Source organism: Pipistrellus kuhlii, unplaced genomic scaffold, assembly GCF_014108245.1.
Source record: "Pipistrellus kuhlii isolate mPipKuh1 unplaced genomic scaffold, mPipKuh1.p scaffold_m20_p_169, whole genome shotgun sequence".
Lineage (NCBI taxonomy): Eukaryota > Metazoa > Chordata > Mammalia > Chiroptera > Vespertilionidae > Pipistrellus > Pipistrellus kuhlii.
Genome location: NW_023425481.1, coordinates 55,870 through 78,383, shown reverse-complemented (window position 1 = coordinate 78,383; position 22,514 = coordinate 55,870). Strand labels below are relative to the sequence as shown.

The window sequence follows — 22,514 nt, the reverse complement described above, 5'->3', positions numbered from 1 at the left end:
AGGGGGACACGATTCAGCCCAGAACACTCTTGCCCTTTGCTTGGATGCAGATTCCCAGGACCCTGGCTGTGCTGCCAGTGCCCTTTGATCTTACCTGGAGGTGACCTATGATGGGAATTGCCCCTGCAGGAAACTGGATGGTTTGGGTTTTGGTTTTTTTTTCCATATATGGGCAAGAATGGATTTTATCCAAGACTCGGCCATCTCTGGGCTCTGCGGGAGCTGCCGAAATGCTAAGGAATGACGCACAGGCAGTTGGTCCGGGAGGCAGGTAGCAGCGGAGGTATTTAAAGCCTGGCACTTAGGAATGACCTTGAGCACAGTTCAGCGGGGCCGGCCTCTGCCAGTGCAGGCTGGAGAGAGCCCACGCCACGCACTGGGGCACTGGGCGTCGGGCCGTCCTTAGCCTGCCACCAGACACGGTCTCAGTGTCATGGGCTGTCCCGGGGACTTCCCAAGGGAACTCTGGTCCCATTCAGCTTTTGCCTTCTTGTTGTCTTTAAACTCACTAGCTGCCCAAGTTGGGCCTGTGCTCTGTGCCTTCCTTCTCTGGTGAAAAGCGATCGGGGGTAAGGGAGGTGGCTGAGTCTTGAGCAGGGCAGGTAGCGTCACGGGCTCCTTTGGTGCTGGTGGTTCCTGGTTGCCGGGCGACAGGCCATCCTGGGTAAGGCTTAGGTAACAGAGCTTCACCCTGATGCCCGGTATGGTGCCCGGCAGTTACCTGGAGCCCAGTGTGGCACCTAGCTGCATGGAAGGTCACTGTCCCCTTGCAGGAGGTCAACCCATGATGCTCTGGCTCCCTTTCCAGTGTGTTTACACAGCCAGGGCCAGTTGGCACCAGGCCAGGGTGCGATGGGTCTTAGTGCAGAGAGAGCCAAGATGCGCTGGGAAGAACAGCGGGGTGTATATCCCAGGATGATCACTCCCCACATGGGCTCCTTCGCCGAAGTCTGTGCCCGAGGTTCTTTCTCTGACCCGTTCTCTCCAGTGTGCTTGCTTAAGACAGAAGCCCGAGAGACTTGCATAGCTTTAAAATAAATAAATAAATAAATAAATAAATAAAATATATATATATATTATTGATTTTTTTTATTTTTTATTTATTTATTTTTTTTACAGAGAGGAAGAGAGAGGGATAGAGAGTTAGAAACATCTATGAGAGAGAATCATTGATCAGCTGCCTCTTGTACACCCCCTACTGGGGATATGCCGGTAACCAAGGTACATGCCCTTGACCGGAATCGAACCTGGGACCTTTCAGTCCCCTATCCACTGAGTCAAACCGGTTTCAGCTTGTATTGCTTTTGCCATTTGTGATACCCTGAGTAGCGGAGTGGTCAAGCCTATGGCCTCTGCAGCCCAGCACCGGGCCTCCCATCCTGGCTAGTGTGGGGCTCAGCTTCTCCTGGCCTCCCCCTCCTACCTGATCTGGTAGTGTCTCGCAGGAGGGCTGTTGGGGAGATTGAGTGAGATGCCCATCATAGGTGTGTTTATCACGGCCAGAGGCTGTGCTTGTTTGGAATATCATGGCTCACAGGCAGGGGTCCTGAACCCAGGCCAACACCCGAATCCTTTCTGCCTCACTGCTGGGCCAGCAGGTGGCCGCCGCCAAGCGGGGAAGGAGGCAGCGAGGCAGCTGGAGACCTGACAGCAATTAAGAGTTTCACAGCCTCCCAGGGAGCGGGGGCATTTGTCTCCGCCAGAGTCACTCCCCTGGCTTTCTTAGGGCCTCGCCCAGGCAGATAGCCTGGTGTCACCAGGCAGACGGAGGCACCGATTAAAATGAGCAAGCACCCGGCATGCTGGGTTCCAGCCTGGTCTCCGAAACGCGGAGCCTTGGCTTCCTCGGCCCTCTGCGTCTTCACGGGGGATCCTGTCTGTCGCCTCGGGCCCCCCTGCCACGAAATGCCATCTCTCCCCTCCGCATGCAGATAGCTGCCGCCTCGAAATGGCAGCAGCGGCAGCTGGGTGCGCGCGGGACCGGCTGCACTGCTCTTTCCCCGTCGCCTTAGGGGGGGTCTAAGTTCACATTTGCTCCGAGAGCTTCATGAGCCAGAACGCGCTGCTCCTCAGCCTCCGAGCTGGGGAGGGACGTGGGGAGGTTCTGATGGCTCCCAGCGGGGGCCTCTGGTGGCTCTGGTCGCAGCGCCCCCCGGGCTGCCTCGGATCAGATGGAGCACGGGGCCAGGAAGGAAGCCCTGCTCTATGGAAGGGACCAAGGGTTCGAGACTGCCCCTCCCACCCTGTGCTCAGGGACCCACGGGGTGGCTCCCCATTCTCCTCCCTTTGCTGGTGAATTCCCTGTTTGGGCCATTTCCCGACTCTCTCTCTCCATTCCAAGCTGGGGAAGGCCATGCACGAGGAAAAGAGTGGCTCATGGTTATTGGGCTCCTACTACGGGCCAGGCGGTGTCCGAGGCACCTCCCTGGGCGTCTCCCGTATACTCCCCGCAGATCTGCGCAGTTGGTCTCATTGTCTTCATCTGAGGAAGGAAACCGAGGCTCTGAGGTGGGAACTTGCCCAAGCGCACGCAGCCAGCAGGTGCCCACGGCCGCTTCGAACCCGTGTCTTCTGGCTCCAAACTCAGGCTCCTCCTGATGGGCCGCGCACTAGGAAGTCAGGCTCTGGAAGACACAGGGTTTAGGGGGAATTTGCTTTTCCAGAAGGAAGCTGGCGTCTATCTTCATCTTCGTTTTTGCTTTTTGTTAATCGCCGCCTGGTGATACGTTTTCCACTGATCTTTAGAGAGAGTGGAAGGGAGGGAGGGGGAGAGGAGAGAGAGAGTGAGGAAGATCCATGTGAGAGAGAGACTTCAGTCGGTTGCCTCCCACATGCGCCCTGACCGGGGCCTGGGATCGACCTGCAACCCAGGTACGTGCCTTTGGCTGGGAATTGAACCCCTGATCCTTCAGTTCTCAAGCTGATGATCTACTGCTAAGCCATACTGGCCAGGGTTATTTATTTATTTTTTTAATTAAACTTTTATTGCCTGCACGGTATTTCTCCTACATTAGTGTGTGATACCTAGACCCCCCCTTTCATGTTGCAAAAATAGCAAAGCCAACGGGGTTTCACTGTACAAGCTGTACTGGATCATCACAGAGAAACCAGAGGCATGAGTAAATGTGGGGGGAGAGGGGGAAGCCACAGAGGACAGCCATGATTGCACCCGCCGAGCAATCGACAGCTTTCTCCTCAGCGTGCACACTTCCCCACCTCCGCTCTGCATGGTCTCCGAGGGTCCCTCCCCGCCCCCAGGGCCATGCTGCGATTGAGACTTCATCCTGCGGTGCTGGAGAAGCAGGGGAGTGACCTGTCCCGTTTCAGGGCAGGGTCTGAAATGCACTCGGGCTGCCCTGCAGAGAGTGGCTGGGAAAGGGGGGCAAGGCCAGGTGGCGTGGAGGTGGCCCGGGGATGCACTGGGATCTGCTTGGTTTGGCCTGAGCAGTGTTTAAGCAGGTGTATGTTTGCGCTCAGCGTGAGCACATGGCCCCTCTGGTCTCTCACACCCCAGCTCCCCAGGTTTGATACCCGCCGGGTGCCGCAGGCATTTGCGTTCATAGCCCAGGGGTGAGTTTTGGTGGATTTGGAGCTGCGGCCGGAGGTGAGAGAGAAAAATGACATTGAAGACTCAACTAAGGAGTAAGCAGATCAGCCTGGGGATGGGGATTTAGGAACAAGTAGGAGTTGGGGATGCTGGGGAGAGGGATGTGCAACTTGAGGTGTGGGGAGGGCGTTACCTGCCCAGGCAGCGGACAGGGGCACGGAGGGGCTGCTTGGTTCAGCTAGTGTTGGTGGTCTGCCAGGCAGGCACCAGGCAGGCGTGTGACGCACCCTGACTGCAGAGCCCTGCCACCTCCACCCTCAGGCCTTGCACAGTTTGGTTACCCCGAGCACAGATCAGGAAACCGTAAACTGAGCCCCGCTCCCTTGGTGAGAGGGAGGCCAAGTTCTCGGGTCGAGTGACAGACGCCGCCCTTGAAGGCCAAGTGCCCTGCCCCACATTCCCTAGCTGGCCCGGCGCCTGGCAGTGGTGGCCCGGCCCTTTCCAGGCCGTGACAGTTTTACACTCCTGGCGGGCTGCCCTCCGTTCTGCACTCCACCCCAGAAATCAGAACCTATAATCAAACATTTTAAAACCCGGGGCTGCTCCCATAATCTCCCGTTTTCAGTAATCCCATCGTCTCGATTATTTTCTTATTTAACCACCTTCGCTACCGAACCTCCCTGTGGGCTGCTTGTCTCTTTTTTGAGGGAGAGACTGAGAGAAACGTTGATGTGAGAGACACATCGATTGGTTGCCTGCTCGACATGCCCTAACCAGGGCTGGGGATCGAACCTGCAACTGAGGTACCCGCCCTGGACTGGAATCGAACTCGGGACCCTTCAACCCACTGGCTGATCTGATGCGCTGTCCACTGAGCCAAACTGGCTGGGGCTGGGCTGCTTGTCTCATGCTTCTGATCTGTCCCCATTTCACTTGTAGACCTTCGTCCTCCTTCCCATGAGCTTTCCCTCCCCCTCCTTCTCCCCAACTGGTTAGGACAGTGGCTGCATTTCCACACCCTCCCTTCTCTTAATGCACTGTTTGCGCCTCAATCTCTGCTCTCCGTGCCCAGAGGCCCGCTCGCTCCACAGCCCCTACGTGTGAGAGATTTGATTAATGTCTCCTGTTCCGAATCGGGGTTTGCTTTGTGCCGTGATGGATTCCTAAACATGGTGAGAAAATGGACTTTGGGTGAAGTAGGTAATTTAAAATACGGGCGGGCGGGCTGAGTTCTGCAAAGCATCCTTCCACGGTGTGATAAATACCCCTTGGCTCATCCTGGTGGGTTTGGCGAACCACGTTTCTCTCCATCAAGGCTTAACCTGCTTGTGGACTTCTTTCTTTTTTAAACACGTACTTAGAAATATTTTTTATTGATTTCAGAGAGGGAGAGAGAGATGGAAACATCATCAACGAGGAGAATCATAGATCAGTTGCCTTCTGCACACCCGACACTGGGGATGGAGCCTGCAGCCTCGGTATGTGCCCTGACCGGGAATCGAACCTCGGCCTTCTGGGTCATAGATGGGCGCTGCACCACTGAGCCACACCGGCCGGGCGTGGCATTCTTTCTGGTGTCTCTGGTGCCTATTGGAGGTGGCCTGGCTGAACTAGACGGGCAGGAAGGTAGAGTGCCAACCCCATGCAACGTCGGAGTAGGTGCAGTTGTTTTTGCCTGATGTTTTATATAACTGCGCCTCTCTTTTTTTTTTTTTTTAATATATATTTTATTGATTTTTTACAGAGAGGAAGAGAGAGGGATAGAGAGTTAGAAATATCGATGAGAGAGAATCATGGATCAGTTGCCTCTTACACCCCCCCCATTGGGGATGTGCCCGCAACCAACGTACATGCCCTTGACGGGAATCGAACCCGGGACCTTTCAGTCCGCAGGCCGATGCTCTATCAACAAGCCAAACCAGTTTCGGCTATAACTGCGCCTCTTCCTGGTAGTACAGGTTTTGCAAAGGCAGGGGCCATGTCTTTTCTGGGCACTGAAAAAACTGTCATTAAGTAGCGAATCTGGGAGTGAGTCACCAGGTTCCAAAAACACCCAGGGTCCCAAGTGGCTGTCAGTCACACCCTGGCCTGCTCCCGGAGCCCTCTGGGTGACAGGGAGACGTGCACACGTGACCAGGTCAGAAATAGCTCGGGCGGGGCCTGGCCCCTGCTTCCTCTAGGAGCAGCCTACGTTTTGGACGCTTAGGTCTCTGCCTCTAGGGCTTTGCAGTTTTCCAGGAGCCCACACGTGCCCCGTAATGGCTGTGTCAGCCCTGGTGGCTGGATCCCAGCTCCCCTCCGCGCTGAGCTCACTCACCTCTCTCTTTGTTAGATCGAGTTTTGTCTTTTGTTTTAAGGCAAAGTTTTATTTTTCATTTTTATTGATTTCATAGAGGAAAGAAGAGGGGGAGAGTGAGAGAAACATCAATGACGAGAGAGAAGAATTGATTCGGCTTGACCGGAATCGAATCCGGGACCCTCCAGTCCTCAGGCCAACGCTCTATCCACTGAGCCAAACCAGCTAGGCAGGTTGGGTTTTTATTTTTATTTTTTCTTATTCTTTTAGCTCTTGCTGGAAATCAGCTCGGGCGGAGTGAGCGGGGGCCCCCTGCTGGCTAATGGCTTGGAGTCGCTCCAAGCCGCCGGATGCCTTGGCTTTCACTTGCGAGTGGTCGTCGACAAACGTGATGTCTTCCCTCTGTGGCTCTCAAGGGTCCCCTCTTATCACAGCTCGGCTGTGCACGCCTGGCTGGCCTGCCTCGCTGTCTGCAGTCACAGCTTTCACTGTGCGCCCTGTAGCCAGACCGGTCGCCTCGATGGGGCCCAGCTTGTAACAGAACCAACAGCCTCCAGGCACTGGAGGGCTGCTTCCTTTTGGGTGGGATGCTGTCCTGGCATGTGTCAGGCTCACCGATCTGGAGATCGGGAGGCTTGGGAGAATTCTCAGGTGGTTAGAAATGTGTGTGTGTGTGTGTGTGGCACCGGCCGGTGTTGGCCAGTGGTTAGAGCACCAGCCTGCGCGCTGGAGGGTCTCTCTCGTGTTTGATTGCCAGTCAAGGGCACGTACTTGGGTTGCCAGTTCAGGATGCGTTCAGAACTCTCATATCGAAGTCTCTCTCCCCCTCCTACCTCCCTTCCATTTTCTCTCTCAAAAACCAATGGGAAAAAAATACCCACACTCCTCTGGTGAGGATTAGAGAATAAAAACACGCACGGAAAGAAATGTGCGTGTGTTGGGGGCGTGATTCCGTCCGCTGATACTCTCCACAGCACTCTCCCGTTTCTTCGGTCTCCGGCTTGCCCGCATCACCTCTTGGTAGCTGTGCAACCTTGAATGAGGAGCTGAGCCTCCGTTTCTTCCTGATCTCAGTTTCTTCATCTGTGAAACGGGGATAAGAATGTTTCCATTCAGGGCTGCCAGAAGGATTCCATGGGACATGCTCATAGAACACGGGCCTCTGCTTAAGGAACCTGAGCTGGGCTTTGCATTTCATTTCGTTAAGGGTCTGGTTGTGGCAAGTGGGGGACGGACACGTTCACGTCCTTGGCCCCCTGGTGCGCCGCAGAGATAAGGGCTCCAGCGGCTGCCCGCCCTTTTAAGATGGTCTCTCTCGCATTTTCCTTCATCGGCGGTGCCTCCTTTGGGCTGCCTCCCGCCCGCGATGGGAGGGGAGACCGAGGGTAAGGGAGAGAAGGCTGAGCCGGCCCAGTGCCTGGCCACGGACTCCTCTGGGAGCGGCACCAGCCAGGCGAGCCCAGGTCCCGGGAGAAGTGGCGTGTCCCGGCCACCACGCTCTCTGGGATGTAGACTTCCTCCCAACTGTCACTCCCCCAACGGCCCGCGCCTTCTTGTCGCTGCTCTTCTGAGCAGAGCTGCTTGCCGTGGCAGAAGATCCAGATGCCGGGGCGTGGCCAGTTCTCTGTGCGCCCAGCCAGGCCCAGGGCCCAGGCCCTCCCCCGCCTCTCCCTCCGCCCGCCCCCCCCCCCTTGTGGTAGGGGCTGGAGCAGACTTCTGTTCTGAGCCAAGAGGACAGCATCAGCTGACACGTCAGTAGCCTGCATGAAGCGTGTGGCTCACCGCCAGCCTCGTTCCTCTAGCACTGCTGGTCTGCTGACCCCGGGCAGGGGCCCGGGGGTGGGGTGGTGGGGGGGGCAGAGAGGGAGGGGTTGCCCGTGTGCAGTGAAAAATGCCTTTCATCTCCATTTGCTCCTCCGCCGCTCCCGTCCCAGTCCCTGTGTGCTCCACAATTAGCATTTGTGCTGCTTCCAAGTGAATCCGGACAGATGTTCGCGCAGGTGCTGCACTCTTCACTGGGTAAACAGAGTGGCGCTCGCATGCCTGTGTGTGTGTGTGTATGTGCGTGTGTGTGTGTGAAGCGTAGGGCCTTTGAGATGTGCCTAGTCTTTACATATGTTTTCTTTTTTCACATGATCTGAAGCGCTCTGCACATGGAAGGCGCTCGGTGAACGCCGTGTGATGGGTGTTGGGTCGGAGGGAAAGCCTTCTGTTTTCCTCATGAGCCCAGGGGCGCAGGAGTGGGAAGTACGATTGCAAGTGAAACCTTGAGACTCACAGACTTAGAGGAGGTAGAAATCAGGTCCTGCCTCGCCACGGAACTGCCTGCAATCCAGTGTTCTCTCCGCCCGGCCAAAGGGCGGGGGGGGGAGGGGTACCAGGACGTGGTTCTTCGTGCAGAGGGTGGTGGAAGGATTCTACGATAGACATGACCTCAGCGGCCCCATAAATGTGACTGACTCACTGTGGCTGCCCGGGAAGAGGAACCTGCCGAGCAGGATGTTTGTAGATGGGGCTACCGTGTTAACCACGACTGACCACGTTGGCTAGGTGGTCAGCGTGCCCCCTGTTAGAACCCATGGGTTCAAGTTCCATAACGTGGTTTACGGCCGCCGGTGGCTCCTGCAGGTGGGGGAAGAGGGCGGGTGCTCGGGCGGCCTGGGCTTGAACCCCGGCGTGGCCACATCCTTGCTCTGTGACCTTAGGCAAATCACTCAGCCTCTCTGGGCCTTCGTTTCCCCTTCCGTAATCTGGAGGGGAGAACAGCACCTGCTTCCTCGGGCTTTGGGCCCTGAGCACTCTGTCTGGGGCACATGCAGTGCCGAGTGTGAGCTGTTTATAGTTTTTGGTATCGGCCTGATCTCTGGCTCTTTAAGCTTCAGGACTATGGAACCTTCTGGATTATGGAACCCACACAAGCCGTGCTGTTTGCTTCTCTGCGCTTTATGCAGGATCTTCCCATTTCTGGGATGCAGACCCACCCCACCCTCATCCACCCGGTGACAACTCTTCATCCTTCAGAAGCCTGCGCAGACCTCACCCGGGAATCCCTCCCTGCCCCTGCCCCTGCCCCTGCCCCTGCCCTGCAGCCCTGGAGGGTGGCTGTTGTCACATCCTTTTCCAGGCTGCTGTAACGAACGCGTGACTTCAATGCACCGGAATCACATTCCTTCTTTCGCCTCCTGGGAGTGAACCCCATGAGGACAAGAATTCATGGTTAACTTAAAAAAAAAAAAAAAAAAAAAAAAAAATCCAACACCTAGCACAATGCCTGGTAAACAGTAGGTGCTGAATAAATGTCTCTTCACATTAAACCATGTTTGTTTGCATCTGGAAAGTCAGCCTTTGTGAACTTCCCCCTTCCCCCTCTTCCCTTCCCCCAAATTCCCGCATGATTTCTTAAGACTGGGGAGTTGCTCTCAAGGTCATGTCGTGGCCTCAGGATGGGAGGTTTCTGAGTGGCCTGTGTGGGGTGGACACCTGGGGCAGTGACCACCACCGTAGACCATGGGGTGCTCATTTTCCCAGCCCTCCTGCCTCTCTGTTCACCTCCTTAGTTACGGCTCTCAACTTGCCAGCCAGTTCAAGTTCACAGGCAGCCTTCTAGTCTCTACAGAGACTCCCTCTGGATTTGGCCCCTTAGATCCCTGTCAGCCGGCCAGAGACAAAGTTGGAGGTGGCACCGGGCCTTGTCCCATTATCCTGGCCGGTTCCAAACTGGACCCCCTCCTCCTCGAACAGCGCTTGACCCACGGGACCGGCCTGGGGGAGCTTTTCGTTTTTCCTTTCCGCCTCTGGCTTAAGCCTTTGGCAGGATGGGTTTTGGGCTTGAGCCCAGCGATTCAGCGGGGAGGGCTCTGAGCCAGCTCTCGCCTTTTGGAGGTCCGTATCCTGGCTCGGGGCTCTGCAGCCTTTGGTAATGTGTGTGGATAATGTGGGTCTGCTTCCCACACCATCTTGCAGCCAGTTACCAGCAAGGGAAGGCCTGGGCAGGAGGGGACGCGCGCGCGCTCTGCTCTCTCTCTCTCGGCAAAGTGGCTCTTGCCCGATTTTTGTCTGGGGCCCTGGCAGGGTCAGCCGGCACCGGCAGTGTGGCGACGCCGCGGCTGGAAACCCATCAGAGTCACGCCGGTTCGTTTCCTCCCCTCTCCCAGCGTTCTCCCGTGGAGTGGGGCTCTCGGCGACAACTGGCGAGCGGTTGGGCGGCTGCTCGTTGTCATTCTGGTGGGCACCGAGTGCTTTGTGGGTATTGGCATTTGTTTCTGCCATGCCCGGGGCACAGTTGGCGCTGGTCCCAGTTAATGGGTGAAGAAACTGAGGCTCTGGGGATTAGTAGACAGTGAACCGGGGGAGGGGAGGGGAACAGCTGGGAGTGAACTTGGGTGAACAGGGCAGCCTTTTGTCTTGAAGAGGATGTGCAGGAGTGTGTGTGTGTGTGTGTGTGTTTGAGAATGTGCGAGGTTGGTTGCAGGCATTTAGGAGAGAGAATGAAAGGGAATGAGGATTGCACAGGGGTCGGGTCCTCCGTGTAAGCCTGCCCAGAACAGTCATGGCCTCGCGTTCTTTCTGATCAGAGCTGCCTCCCGCGAGGAAGGAGCTCGTAGGCCTTTTATCCAAAGCGGCCTCCTGCGCCAAGCCCCAAAGGAAGGGCCGGTGGTTTACCCCGCCCAGCAGATCCTGTCCCCCCTCCGCCTGTCCTTCCCTCTCCTCCCTGGTGCAGCTTTATGGCCGGCATATGGAAACTGTTTCTATTTACCCAGCACCCCCAGGATGCGGCCGCACACTGTGCTCCAGCGAACGGAAACCCTGGATTCCCCGCAGGGCCGTTGCAGAGGCTGCATGCAAAGCAGCCAGCTGTTTTGCAGGGAGCGTCTGGGCCTGTTACATCAGCGTTGCCATCTGTGCAAACAGGTCATCCTGGTGCGTCGGCCTGCGCTCAGACGCGGAGGCAGAGTTTCTGTAACTGTTCTGTGTCCGCCTGCCTGTCCTGCAGGGCTGGTGTTCCGGTCCCGTCTCCTGCCAGCGATTTTCCTTCACCTCCCTCCCTGGGCTGATGGCCAGGATCCAGGGAGAGCAGTTTAGGGGTAGACGTTGCATAAGGCCTACGGGTCTGAAAAGGCTGCCGACTGGTTCTCACCGGAGTGCCCTCTGCCCAGGGCACCAGGGGTGCAGAACGAGACGTTTCCTTCAGGGAACTTTCCCCCGAGGTGCATGTGGGAGCTTCCTGGTTGCCAGGACTGTTCCTGGTCAGCCGCCCCCGGCCCTTTGGGACCCGGTGAGCAGAGAAACTGGCTTCTCCCACCCTCCTGCCTGCTGCGTGTCTTCTCCCTCCTTCCCCCCGGGTCCGGCCCAGCTGCCGAGGCGGAAATTCCGAGGCCGGACCGGCTGTCCTCTTCCTGGAGGAGGCAGTGGAGGGCCAGCTCCCCGCCGGCCCCGCAGTGAGGTCATCCTGTCTCCCGGATCCGGGCCTTGGCTGTCTGCCTCCGCCTCGTTCTCCTGGAAGGGCCCTCCCTGCCCGGGCTAAGGACGGTGGCAAAGTCCCAGGTCCCACATGCCCATTCTCACGTGGTCTCTCATGATCGCCAGCGTGAGGCCGGCCCAGCCCGCAGGATGGGGCTGGCCCTGGGGTGAGAGCTCACCTGCCCACTTGGGTGGCCAGGATTCTTTCCGAGCAGGGGCCGCTCCCGGAAATGCAGACCCCCGTCGTTTACCCGGGGACCTTTAACCCCCGGAAGTGCAGGCTCGGCCCAGGTGGGCAGTTGATCAGGGCAGGTAGGTGCTAGCAGTCACGGAGCTCTGAGCTTCCCAGGCAGATGACCCGGGGCAGGCCCAGTGGGCCTCAGCGTGGGGACAGACCATCCCCCGGGCCCGCATGCCCAGTGGTGACCAGGAACGGGGAGCCTCTTACAGCTCTCACTTCCTGCTTTGAGGGCGCTCATTCTGAGGAAGTCCCTGAGATCGGTTCCCCCGTGAGCAGGGCCTTGTGCCCCGGTCACCCCCACCTGAACTCCAGGCCACAGTCAAGGGGCCCCCTTACCTCGGATGGCCCCCCTGAACCCCCTGCCTCCCTCTCTTTTACGGACCATAATTGTCCGTTCCCTCTGGGAGGCAGCTAAGCCTTTAAGCGTTCCTTCTGACGGCAGCAATCAAGCACTGGGAGCTGGAGCGTGGCCATCGCCTCTCCAGCCTGGGAAGTGGGAACCGGCAGAGGGGGCAGGGAATGAGGACTCCCCTCGCCCCCCCTTGCCAGGCACTCAGAGTGCCGCTGGACTTGGCCTCTGCTTGAGGCTGCCATGAAAGGAAATGGAGGGACAGGGCCCCCTGCCTTCCACCATGCCCTTTCCACTGCCCCTCCATGCGCTGCCCAGCCGCCGGGGCCCGGCGTGAAGGCGGCTCTCTGAAATCACCTGCGGCTCCTGAATAGCCCCTCGGCCGCCCTCGCCTCCCTCGCCACCTAGGGCCTTTCAGCCCTCTCCCCACATAAGAGCCACAAGCAAGCTGATCGGCTTTGCCTTTGGGACCCGGTCAGCAAGCCACGGCCTGTGTTCCGAGCAAGTGCGGCGTGAATGGCTAGAAGCCGCGGACAAAGGCCACCCTGGAGGGCACAGCTCCCCATCCTGCCCCGCGGCCGTTCCCGTCTCCGTTTTTCCTTTCTTTCCTTTCTGTCCTCTTTAAGGCTCTGCTCGGAATTACTCTTATACAGCATAGTCGCTCTCAGCAGGTCCTTAAAGGATGATCTCGAGGAAATACAGATCACGTCAAGCCCCTTATAAGGTCCTCGGGCACTCCTCCTGCACCCTGGCTGGGCCGGGCTCTGGTGGTCACCCCCGCTGTGCCCTCCGGCCACTGGCCATCTCAGTGTCCCATGGAAGGGTGCCTCTGGAATCTTTGGAGCAAGGGCTTCCCTTTCAGATCTGTGTGCTGAGCACTGGTTGCATCTCGCCTGACACTGTTCTGGGCTCTCAGGACACCTCAGTGAACAAGACAGAAGTGCCTGCCCTCAGGGGCCTGCCATTCCAGGCAGGGAGGCTGGCTCTAACGTACTGGGGGCCAGAGTGGGGGGGTATTAACCTCAGGAGGAAGCAGAGAGCAGCGTGAGGGCGACCAAGGGTGATGGGCATGTGACTTCAGAGAGGCCATAGGTGGCCCCTGAGAGGGCGATGTTCGGGGGATCCTGGGAGGTGGGGAAGGAGCCCAGTTAAAGACCTGGGAAAGGGCCGGGGAACAGGAAGTGCTGGCAAAGGGAGGCTAATGCCCGTGGCATCTGTGCCAGCTCATCACTCACCCACCCGCTCTGTCATTGCTGTGCCTGGCACTGCTGTGTCCGGGCCGCCGGCCCCGCTGTGTGTGTGAAGGCCGCGGGCACATGGGGGGCAGCATGTCAGCTGCCTGTCTGAGGCTGCTCCTACCTCCGCATGCCTCCCTGGTCCCATGAGCAGATCAAGGAAGGTGGTTTGACCTTCTCTCTCCTCCTGGGGTTTGGTTCTTTAGACCTGGGCTCTGGGGTCGGAATGGCGGATGCTGGCCTTTCATAGAGAAGGGCCCGCAGCACCGAATGCAGGCGGCAGCCCAGTGTCCCTCCTCCTGCTCTGGCTCCGTTTTCAGTGCTTCTGCTGCTAGTTTTTGGTCCTTCTGGCACTACCCTGTCACCTTTTCTGGTTTCCAGTTTTTGAGAGGCACCCAGCCTGGACGGTCTCCCAGCCCCGCGTCTCGCTAGCTTCATGGCTTCTGGGGCTGCTTAGCCTTTGCCCTTCTGCACCTTCCTTCCCTCAAGTCTGAGGTGGGGCTAATCACAACCTTCTTCTTAGGGCTGTTGTGAGAATTAGATAGGTTGATGGGTATGAGGTGCTTAGATATGCATGTTATCTTATCTACATATATAAAAGCCCAAGTGACTGGCCGACCAGGACCGAAAATAGCTATGGTGCACACTGACCACCAGGGGGCAGATGCTCCGTGCAGGAGCGGAAACCACAGGTGAGGGAAACATGGGACAGACTGATGAATCTCAGAGGGAAGTGGGGGGGAGGGTGGGAAAAGATTAACCAAAGATCTTATATGCATACTAGAGCAGCAGTCGCCAACTGGTGGTCTGTGGTCCACTGGTGGTCCATGGGGTCCGAAAGGTTGGCGACTCCTGGACTAGAGGCCTGGTGCACAGGGCCCTCTCGCAATCCGGGACCCCTCGGGGGATTATTGGAGAGCCGGGTTCGGCCCGATCCCCGCAGGCCAGGCCAAGGGACCCCACTGGTGTACGAATCTGTGCACCGGGCCTCTAGTTGCTTATAACAAACCACTCCAAAGCATAGTGCCTTACCATAGCAACCTCATTTACTTCGATCATAAACCTGCAGTAGGGGTGGGGTCCGGGAGGGGCAGCTCCTCTGCTGCCCACACTGTCCATCTGGACACTTGACTGGAGCAGAGATGGCTCATTCAACAGACGGAGAGTTGGTGCTGCCTATGGGCCAGGAGCTCAGCTGGGCTGTGGCCGAGGGACTTGGTCCTCTTTGTGGGCTTCTTGGACATGGTTCCAAGAGCAAAAAGTGGAAGCAGCCCTGCTGGTGTGGCTCAGTGGTTGAGTATCGACCCATGAACCAGGAGGTCACAGGCTTGATTCCTGGTCTGGGCATATGCTCGGGTTGCAGGTTCAATCCCCATTAAGGGCCATGCAGGATTCAGGTGACCAGTGATTCTCTCTCATTGATGTTTCTTATCTCTCTATCCCTCTCCCTTCCCTTCTCTCTAAAAATCAATAACATTTTTTTTTTTTTAAGTTGAACTAGCCTTAGAAGTCAGAAGCGTCATATCTTTCGTCCTGTTGGTCAAAGTAGTCACAGAGACTCCCTGGTTTCGGGGGGCAGAGGCACAGACTCCACCTCTTTGTAGGAAAGGTTCCAGAAGAGCAGGGGGGACGAAAGGGAATATGGTGGCTGTCTTTGGGGGAAAAAATCTGCACAGAATAGATTTGAAATGGAATTCTTCATCCTCGTGTAGGGGGTGGTTAGGAGTGTGGATTATGGGGAACCAAGTCTCATCATAGATGTTTTTCCTGTTTCTTGGTGTCCCTGCTGACCCATGCCAGTGGAGACACTTGAGAGTTGTGACAGCAGCTGTCAGTATAAAAGGATTCTGGAAACGCTCAGAGGTAGATTTCAGGCAGAGCCAGGCTGCAGTCGGGGCACCTGTGCCACCGTTTTGTTTTCCGTTGGTGTCCTTCTCGGGCAGGCTTTCCCCACGTGGTGGCCGAGGCAGCTGCCTGCAGCAACGGGAAGAGAGCCCCTCCTTCCAACCGGCCCAGGACGAGTCCCAGTTTCAGCCCTCCGGGGCCGGCGTGGACCAGCCTGTCCGGGGAGGGGAGGGGCTCTCATTGCACCTGGGCACCTGCCCGGGAGCCAGGGGTGGAGCCAGCCCGAGCCGAAGAATGTTCTCCAGAGGCTGATGGGCCGTGCAGGAAAGGGTGTGGGGTCAGCACGTAGAAGCCACAGATGACCCCGCACCAAGGAACAAATCCAGTTATTTTTGTTGTTAATCCTCACCGAGGATATTTTCTTGGATTTTTAGAGACTGGAAGGGAGAGACACAGAGAGAAACATTGATGTGAGAGAGACGCAGACCAGGGCCTGCAACCTAGGCAGCTTGCTGTTGACCGGAATCGAATCCAGGATCCTTTAATCCACGGGCCAACATTCTAACCACTGAGTCAAACTGGCTAGGGCCAAATCCAATTATTTTTCTTTCTTTTAAAAAATATTTTTTGATTGATTTCAGAGAGAAAGGGAGAGGGAAGGGAGAGGAGGAACATCAGTGAGGAGATAAAATCATGGATCGGATGCCTCCAGCATTCCCCACACTGGGGATTGAGCCCGCAACCCGGACATGTGCCCCGATCAGGAATCGAACCATGACTTCCTGGCTCATAGGTTGGCGCTCAACCACTGCGCCACGCCAGCCGGGCAGTTGTTTTTCATTTGTGACTAAGTAGAATATTAACACATTTCCAAAAGCCAAAAGTAAACAGAAAGTTGGAGTGACACTTCTACCTCGTTTCCCACCTCTCCCGTAGGTAGCTGATTTCACTGAGCTCTACTTCTCTTCCTCTCTTTCTTTTCTGTAAAGATGAGTGGGCAGCTGTATGGTATGTTTTTCCTTCCTTGTGCTCTTTTGTACTTGCTTTTTCCCTTAACAAGAGAAGGAGCAATATTGTTACCTAACCACACTGATTCTTGCTGTCCTGGTGCACGGAGCGGAGATTGACATATAAATGCGTGCGTGTCCGAGCACGCGAGGCCCTTCCTTCTGGTGCCGTGTCTCTGTCCTCCTCCTCCCGGGCTCTAGGTGAATCTCTCTCCTCTCCCAATGCAGATGGAGGCAGTTATGCCGCCCACGGCTCCCAGGCCTCCAGCCTGAGCTCAGAGGGCGAGAGCTTCCCCTCAAGCCCCACTGGACACCACTGGGAGATGAATTATCAGGAGGCGGCCATCTACCTCCAGGTGAGCATCGCTGGGCCAGGACTTGGCCCTTCTGGGGGGGGGGGGGGGCGATGGGAGGCGGGGCTCTGTTGGATGCCCAGGAGTTCAGTTCAGGCTTCGGTTCTCTGTGCGTGAGCTTCTCGCCTTATGGTGGGGAGAGCCAGCCTGATGGTACCTGCCCTGGACGGGCGATGTATGTGGGCTCATCAGGTGACCCCAGCCTGCGGCTCCACCTGCCCCACCAGCCTCCCCGAGACCAAAGCCACCCACCTAGTAGGTTGCAGAGCGTGGGTGGGTGGCCACACTAGCCTCCAAGTGATGTTCTTCCTTCTATACATTGTTGCCTCATTTCTATATGCTACCACATGTATGCACTTGAAAATGAGCCTTGTAGTTGTGGGAAAAGAGGTTACAAAACAGGACTTGTATGATCATTGTTGTATAGCATTTATGTACACACACATACACACACACACACACACACACACACACACACTCAAACCCATATATAGCTGTTTATATAGATACTGGAGGCCCAATGCACGGAATTCGTGCAAGAGCAGGCCTTCCTTCCGCTGGCTGCCGGCACCGGCTTCCCTCCGGCACCTGGGACCCTGGCTTCCCTTGCAGCCCTGGCTTCATCCGGAAGGTTGTCTGGAAAGATATCTGGTTTAATTAGCCTATTAACTTTTATTACTATAGATGTACTCGTATATAGCTTCAGATACCTCTGTGTGTGTGTGTGTGTGTGTGTGTTTGCACAAATACCCATTTACATCTGGAAAGTTATTTATCTCAGTGTTAAAGGTGATTATATTTAGCTGATGGGCTTTTTACAACCTTATAATCCTGTGTATTATTTGAATGATTTTTACCCAAAATGCACCTTTAAAAAAAAAAGAGCAGAACTGCGCTCTCCATGAGCAGCATTTGGGGCTGTCTCTGGAGGGTGGGCTGAGCCGCTGTCGGACGGTCTTCCTTTCCCGCTTGGAGCTGAGCTGCAGGCAGACCCTGCCGGGTGGCGGGTGTGCTTGGGCCATCGGGCCCTCGCTGCTGTGAGGCTGCCTGGTCCCCGCAGTTTCTGCTCTTTTCAGAGCTCATCTGTCAGCCCCGTCCCCTCGGGAGCCGGGTGTGAGCGGTCACAGTGCCTCCGAGAAGGTTCTTGTTTGCTGTGTGGACTTCTCCTCGGGGAGCCGAGAGTGGAGGCTGGACGTCATGTGGAACTGGCCGCCTTCTTCTTTTTCTTAATCTCTATTCCGATCAGCAGCCAGGAAACAAGGCCCCTGTTCTCTCTCCTTGGGGTCTGGCCCAGAACCCAGTGACCCGGCTCGTATTTCACTCTGTGCTCATTGGTGGTGACCTCAGCCTCCACCTCCTCAGTGGCCTTTCCAAGTCCTGGAGCTCAGCTTGAGCCCCCCTGTCAGGGGTTTCTTCTAGTCGGACCCTCCTTGCTGGCCGCTTGTAGGGTGACATTCCCCGGGAATTGCATATTTTAGTAATCCAAACCAGAAGCTCGCCGGCCACCGGGGGCGTCTGCGGCCATGGGGCAGCGTCAGACCAACAGCCCCGCGGAGATCACAGGGCCCGAGCCTGGAGCCCGGCCTGCCGCCCGCCCTCGGAGTGACCGCCGGCGTGTCTGTTTCCTCTGTGGACCTGGCCCTGTCCAGCCTGTGGTTTGTCTTTGTTTTGGTACTGAGGGTAGTGACGTATCCAAATTCAGGAAGTGACTTCTTCAAAGCTACTCGGCAAACCACAGTCAAGGCCAGCGCTCCCCGCCTCCCAGCTGCTGGGTGGACGGTCGCCGAGCGGGGCTGGCGCCTGGAGAAGTGATCTCCTGCAAAACGGTTCATCCTCCCAAACATCTATTAAACACCTACTGTGTACCGGCCGCCTCCCAAGTGTCTTCCCGGAGCCCTGTGAGGAAGGGGAGCGCCGTTGGGCTGACAGCTGGAGAGGGTGTGGCCCAGGGAGGAGTGGGGAAGCCCGTGCTTGTTGAGCCCAGGACTGCCCCCTCAGCTCTGTACATTCTGCAGACATTTCTGAGAGCGAGCACGTGGCCTCCAGGGACCCGTTGTGCCCAGTTCCCTGCTTTCTCTGGACCTTTAAAAAAATATATATCTTTATTGATTTCAGAAAGGAAGGGAGAGGGGGAGAGAGCTAGGAACATCAATGATGATGGAGAATCATTGATCGGCTGCCTCCTGCCCGCCGCCCCTTCCTCCCCCCAATAGAGATTTAGTCTGCAAACCAGGCAAGTGCCTTCGCCGGGAATCGAACCTGATTCATAGGTTGACGCTCAACCACTGGGTCACTCTGGCGAGGCTGGGCCTTTTTGTTGTTGTTGTTAATCCTCATCCGAGAATGTTTCTTCCATTGATTTTTAGAGAGTAGAAGGGAGAGGGAGAGACAGAGAGAGAGAGAGAGCAACATTGATGTGAGAGAGACAGCAGTTGTTTCCTCCTGCACACACCAGGGCTGGGATCAAGGCTGCAACTGAGACACCGGGTGCCCTTGACTGGAAATCGAACCCACGACCTTCAGTCAACGGGCCGACACCGTAACCACTGAGCCAAACCGGCTAGGGCCCTCAGGGCCTTTTATTCTTTGATTCCTCTACGTGGTTTTTAGGAATCAGCAAGTTAAAAGCCCCATCAGCAGGCCAGGGCGTGGCACACGGTTTTGTGGCCGTAAGACTTTTGTATGTCCATCATCTTCCGCCTCTGGCCTGGACCGTCTCTTACCCGCAGGGCCCTCCCTCTCGCTCTACCCCGCGGCTCTTGTTTCCGCAGGAAGGCGAGAATAACGACAAGTTCTTCACCCACCCCAAGAATGCCAAAGCGCTGGCGGCCTACCTCTTCGCACACAACCACCTCTTCTACCTGATGGAGCTGGCCACGGCCCTGCTGCTGCTGCTGCTGTCGCTGTGCGAGGCGCCTGCCGTGCCCGCGCTCCGCCTCGGCATCTACGTGAGTGTCCCCCGACGGCTGGGAGCCGCTGCTCCCCGGGGGGGCAAGCTTAAGCTTAAAGGGGAACATTCTGGAAGGGCAGGCAGCGCAAACTGATTGAAAACAGCCCCTGGGAGGCCCTAGAGGCCTCGGGAGCGGCAGTTACTCGCTCGTCCTCTTGGGCTCCCTGTGGAGCGAAGGCACTTTGCTCACTCAATCCGGCTGTGATTCCCCTCGGAAATGCCAGGGGGCGCCATCTGCTGGCCTCACTTGGGACCAGCGGCCACACCTCGGCGCCAGGTGGACAGCACACCTGATGGCAGCCCCTCCCACTCTTTCCAGCCTCAGAGGAGAGGCGGTCGGTCGGGGCGATGGCCAGCGGGAGGACGGGCCCGGCGATGCCATGTCTCCGCACCCTGTGGTTTGCAGGTCCACGCGACCCTGGAGCTGTTCGCCCTGATGGTGGTCGTCTTCGAACTCTGCATGAAGCTGCGGTGGCTGGGCCTCCACACCTTCGTCCGGCATAAGCGGACCATGGTCAAGGTTGCGTGTCCATCTCCTTCCAGCGTTTTCTCCCGTCTCTTCCCTTCCAAATCCCCTGGCGCTCGGAAGTGTAACCCGGGTCCCCACCCTCGCTGTGCCCCAGCCTCGCAGAGCCGTGCTCCAAGGTCACGGTCGTGGTCATGCTAGTGTGACAGCAGCTAGTGTGATTCGGAATTTGGGGCGCTGAGCACGGGCGCGCGGTAACCCTCGAGGGAGATGCATTCCTGTTCCTGGTTCACATCCAGCCACAGCAGAGAATGGGAGTCAAACCCAGGTCTGGCTGGCCTCCGAGCCCACGCTGGCCTGAAACCAGCACCGGACACGTTCTCTCTGCTGCAGAGAGGCACAAGTAGAAGTGTGTCAGGGTGGCACTTTGCAGTGTAAAGGGCATGCGCAGTTGTTCAGGGAAAGCGCCCCGGGGAGCTGAAGAGCAAGGTGTGCTTCGGACCTGACCCAGAGGTCCTCACAGTGCAAGTCAGGAGAGCCGGAGCCCGGGTTGGTAGACGTGGCCGGACACAGTGGCAGGTGTTTTTGTTTGTTTTTGTTTTTAAGAAATAAAGGAAGAGGGAGACAGAGAGAAACATGAATGTGAGAGCGACATCGATTGGTTGCTTCCCACACTCTGACCAGGAGTTCAAGCCTAGGTACGTGCCCTTGACCAGAATCTAACCTGGGACCCTCCCGTCTCCAAGCCAACACTCTTCACTGAGCCAAGTAGGGCAGTTTTTTGTTTTGTGTGTATATATATATATATATATATATATTTTTTTTTTTTAAATATATATTTTATTGATTTTTTACAGGGAGGAAGGGAGAGGGATAGAAAGCTAGAAACATCAATGAGAGAGAAACATTGACCAGTTGCCTCTTGCACACCCCCCACTGGGGATGTGCCCACAACTAATGTACATGCCCTTAACTGGAATCGAACCCAGGACCTTTCAGTCCGTAGGCCGACTCTCTATCAACTGAGCTAAACCGGTTTCGGCTTGTGTGTGTATTTTATTTAAAAATATTTTTATTGATTTTAGAGAGAGGAAGGGAGAGGGGGAAAGAGATAGAAAAAAATCAATGATGAGAGAGAATTATTGATCGGCTGCCTCCTGCACGACACCCACTGGGGATCGATCCCACAACCTCCGCATGTGCCCTGACCAGGAATCGAACGCTCTCTCACTGAGCCACCCCAGCCAGGCTGAGTATAAGAGTTGCTCAGTGAATACCCTCTGAGGTGCTGCTGAGAGCATTGCCCTCCGGGCCATTCTCCTGCTACCACATACCTGTGCCACAGCCCAGGGCCTTCCCCCGGGGCTGCTTGATGTGGGCACTGGAGAAAAGGGATGGGCCTCTCAGCACCAGAGTGCCATTCCCTAGCGAGCCCTGAGCTCAGGGTGTCCGGGAGGGGTCTGGGCGGAGGAGCTGATGTGCTCTCTGCCCGCCCGCCCCCAGGCCTCCGTGCTGGTGGTGCAGTTCATCGAGGCCATCGTGGTGCTGGTGCGGCAGACGTCCCACATGCGGGTGACCCGGGCACTGCGCTGCATCTTCCTGGTGGACTGTCGGTACTGCGGTGGCGTCCGGCGGTAAGGCCTGGGGGAAAAGCTGCTCAGACAGTCGTTATCCTGGCCTGGCCTGCACCCCTGGGCCGGTGGAGCAGGACCCAGTGAGTCAAGTAGCCATAAGGTCCATCCTGCCCGTCGGTAGGGTCTAACTAAGTACGCTCACCTCCCTCTGCCTCTCGGCCCCACAGAGAGGAAGGCTCTTCCCCCTGAAGTTTAGGTGTCCGGACTCCAGGCCTGCGTCCCAGCTTTCTGGGCCTGGCCCCTCTCCATGCACATTGTCTGCCCCAGCACAGAGCAGGCAGCCTGGCTAAAGGTGCACATGGCTCACAGGCTGTCCTGGTGCCTCCCCGAGACCAGGGCCCTGCACTCGAACACACCGTCCGCCTAGAGTTAGACTGAGCTTTGAGACTGTTGATAAGAATGGGCTGGCAATTCATTCTCTGTGCATCCTCAGCGCAGGGCACACGTGTCCTAGGACCAGGTGGCCCCGAGCTGCCTCCAAGCACCCCACTTGGGGAAGCGACCTCTGCACCGAGTCTCTGCCCTCAGCCTTCTGCTTCCCCTCCCTCTCTCACGGGGCACTCCCCACTGACCCTGCAGGCAGGAGGAGGGGGTGTCTGTGCTGCACCTCCTCCCTCCTCCCTGTCACCACAGAGGGCAGGTCCTGCAGGACAGCAAGCCGGGGCGCAAGGAGGGTTAGTGTTCTGAGTCAGGAGCACCAGACCCGGGCCCCCATGAGCGTGTATTCCCCTGAGGAGTCCGGACCACGCTCCTCGGGCCCACCCTGGGCTGCATCTCATCCCCCCATCCCCTGTCTCCCCAGTAACCTTCGGCAGATCTTCCAGTCCCTGCCCCCCTTCATGGACATCCTGCTGCTGCTGCTCTTCTTCATGATCATCTTCGCCATCCTCGGTGAGTTCCCTGCTCTCATTTACGTGTATTGGTCCAGTCCTTTGACATCTTTTCAATCTGTTTTCTGCTCCCTTCCAGGTTTCTACTTGTTCTCCCCTAATCCTTCGGACCCCGTAAGTAATCACCATGTTTTGTCCGTTTCTTTCTTTGTGTGAGGCCATTCTCCTCTGACAAGGTGGCTGGGCTGACTCTCTAGCTACGTGAGGGAGGGAGGCCTGCCTGGCTTCCATCACAGCTGAC

At 56.9% G+C, this 22,514-nt stretch overlaps 1 protein-coding gene across 1 annotated transcript in view; it reads left to right on the top strand.

The window, feature by feature from the left end:
• TPCN1 (two pore segment channel 1) overlaps nt 1-22,514 on the top strand; it is a 48,169-nt gene that overhangs the window by 8,365 nt on the left and 17,290 nt on the right. The window contains exons 3-8 of the mRNA XM_036440202.2: nt 16,209-16,336; nt 19,105-19,281; nt 19,690-19,803; nt 21,253-21,383; nt 22,186-22,274; nt 22,353-22,387. Coding sequence (XP_036296095.1) covers nt 16,209-16,336; nt 19,105-19,281; nt 19,690-19,803; nt 21,253-21,383; nt 22,186-22,274; nt 22,353-22,387 — 674 coding nt within the window. The remainder of the gene's footprint in view (nt 1-16,208; nt 16,337-19,104; nt 19,282-19,689; nt 19,804-21,252; nt 21,384-22,185; nt 22,275-22,352; nt 22,388-22,514) is intronic.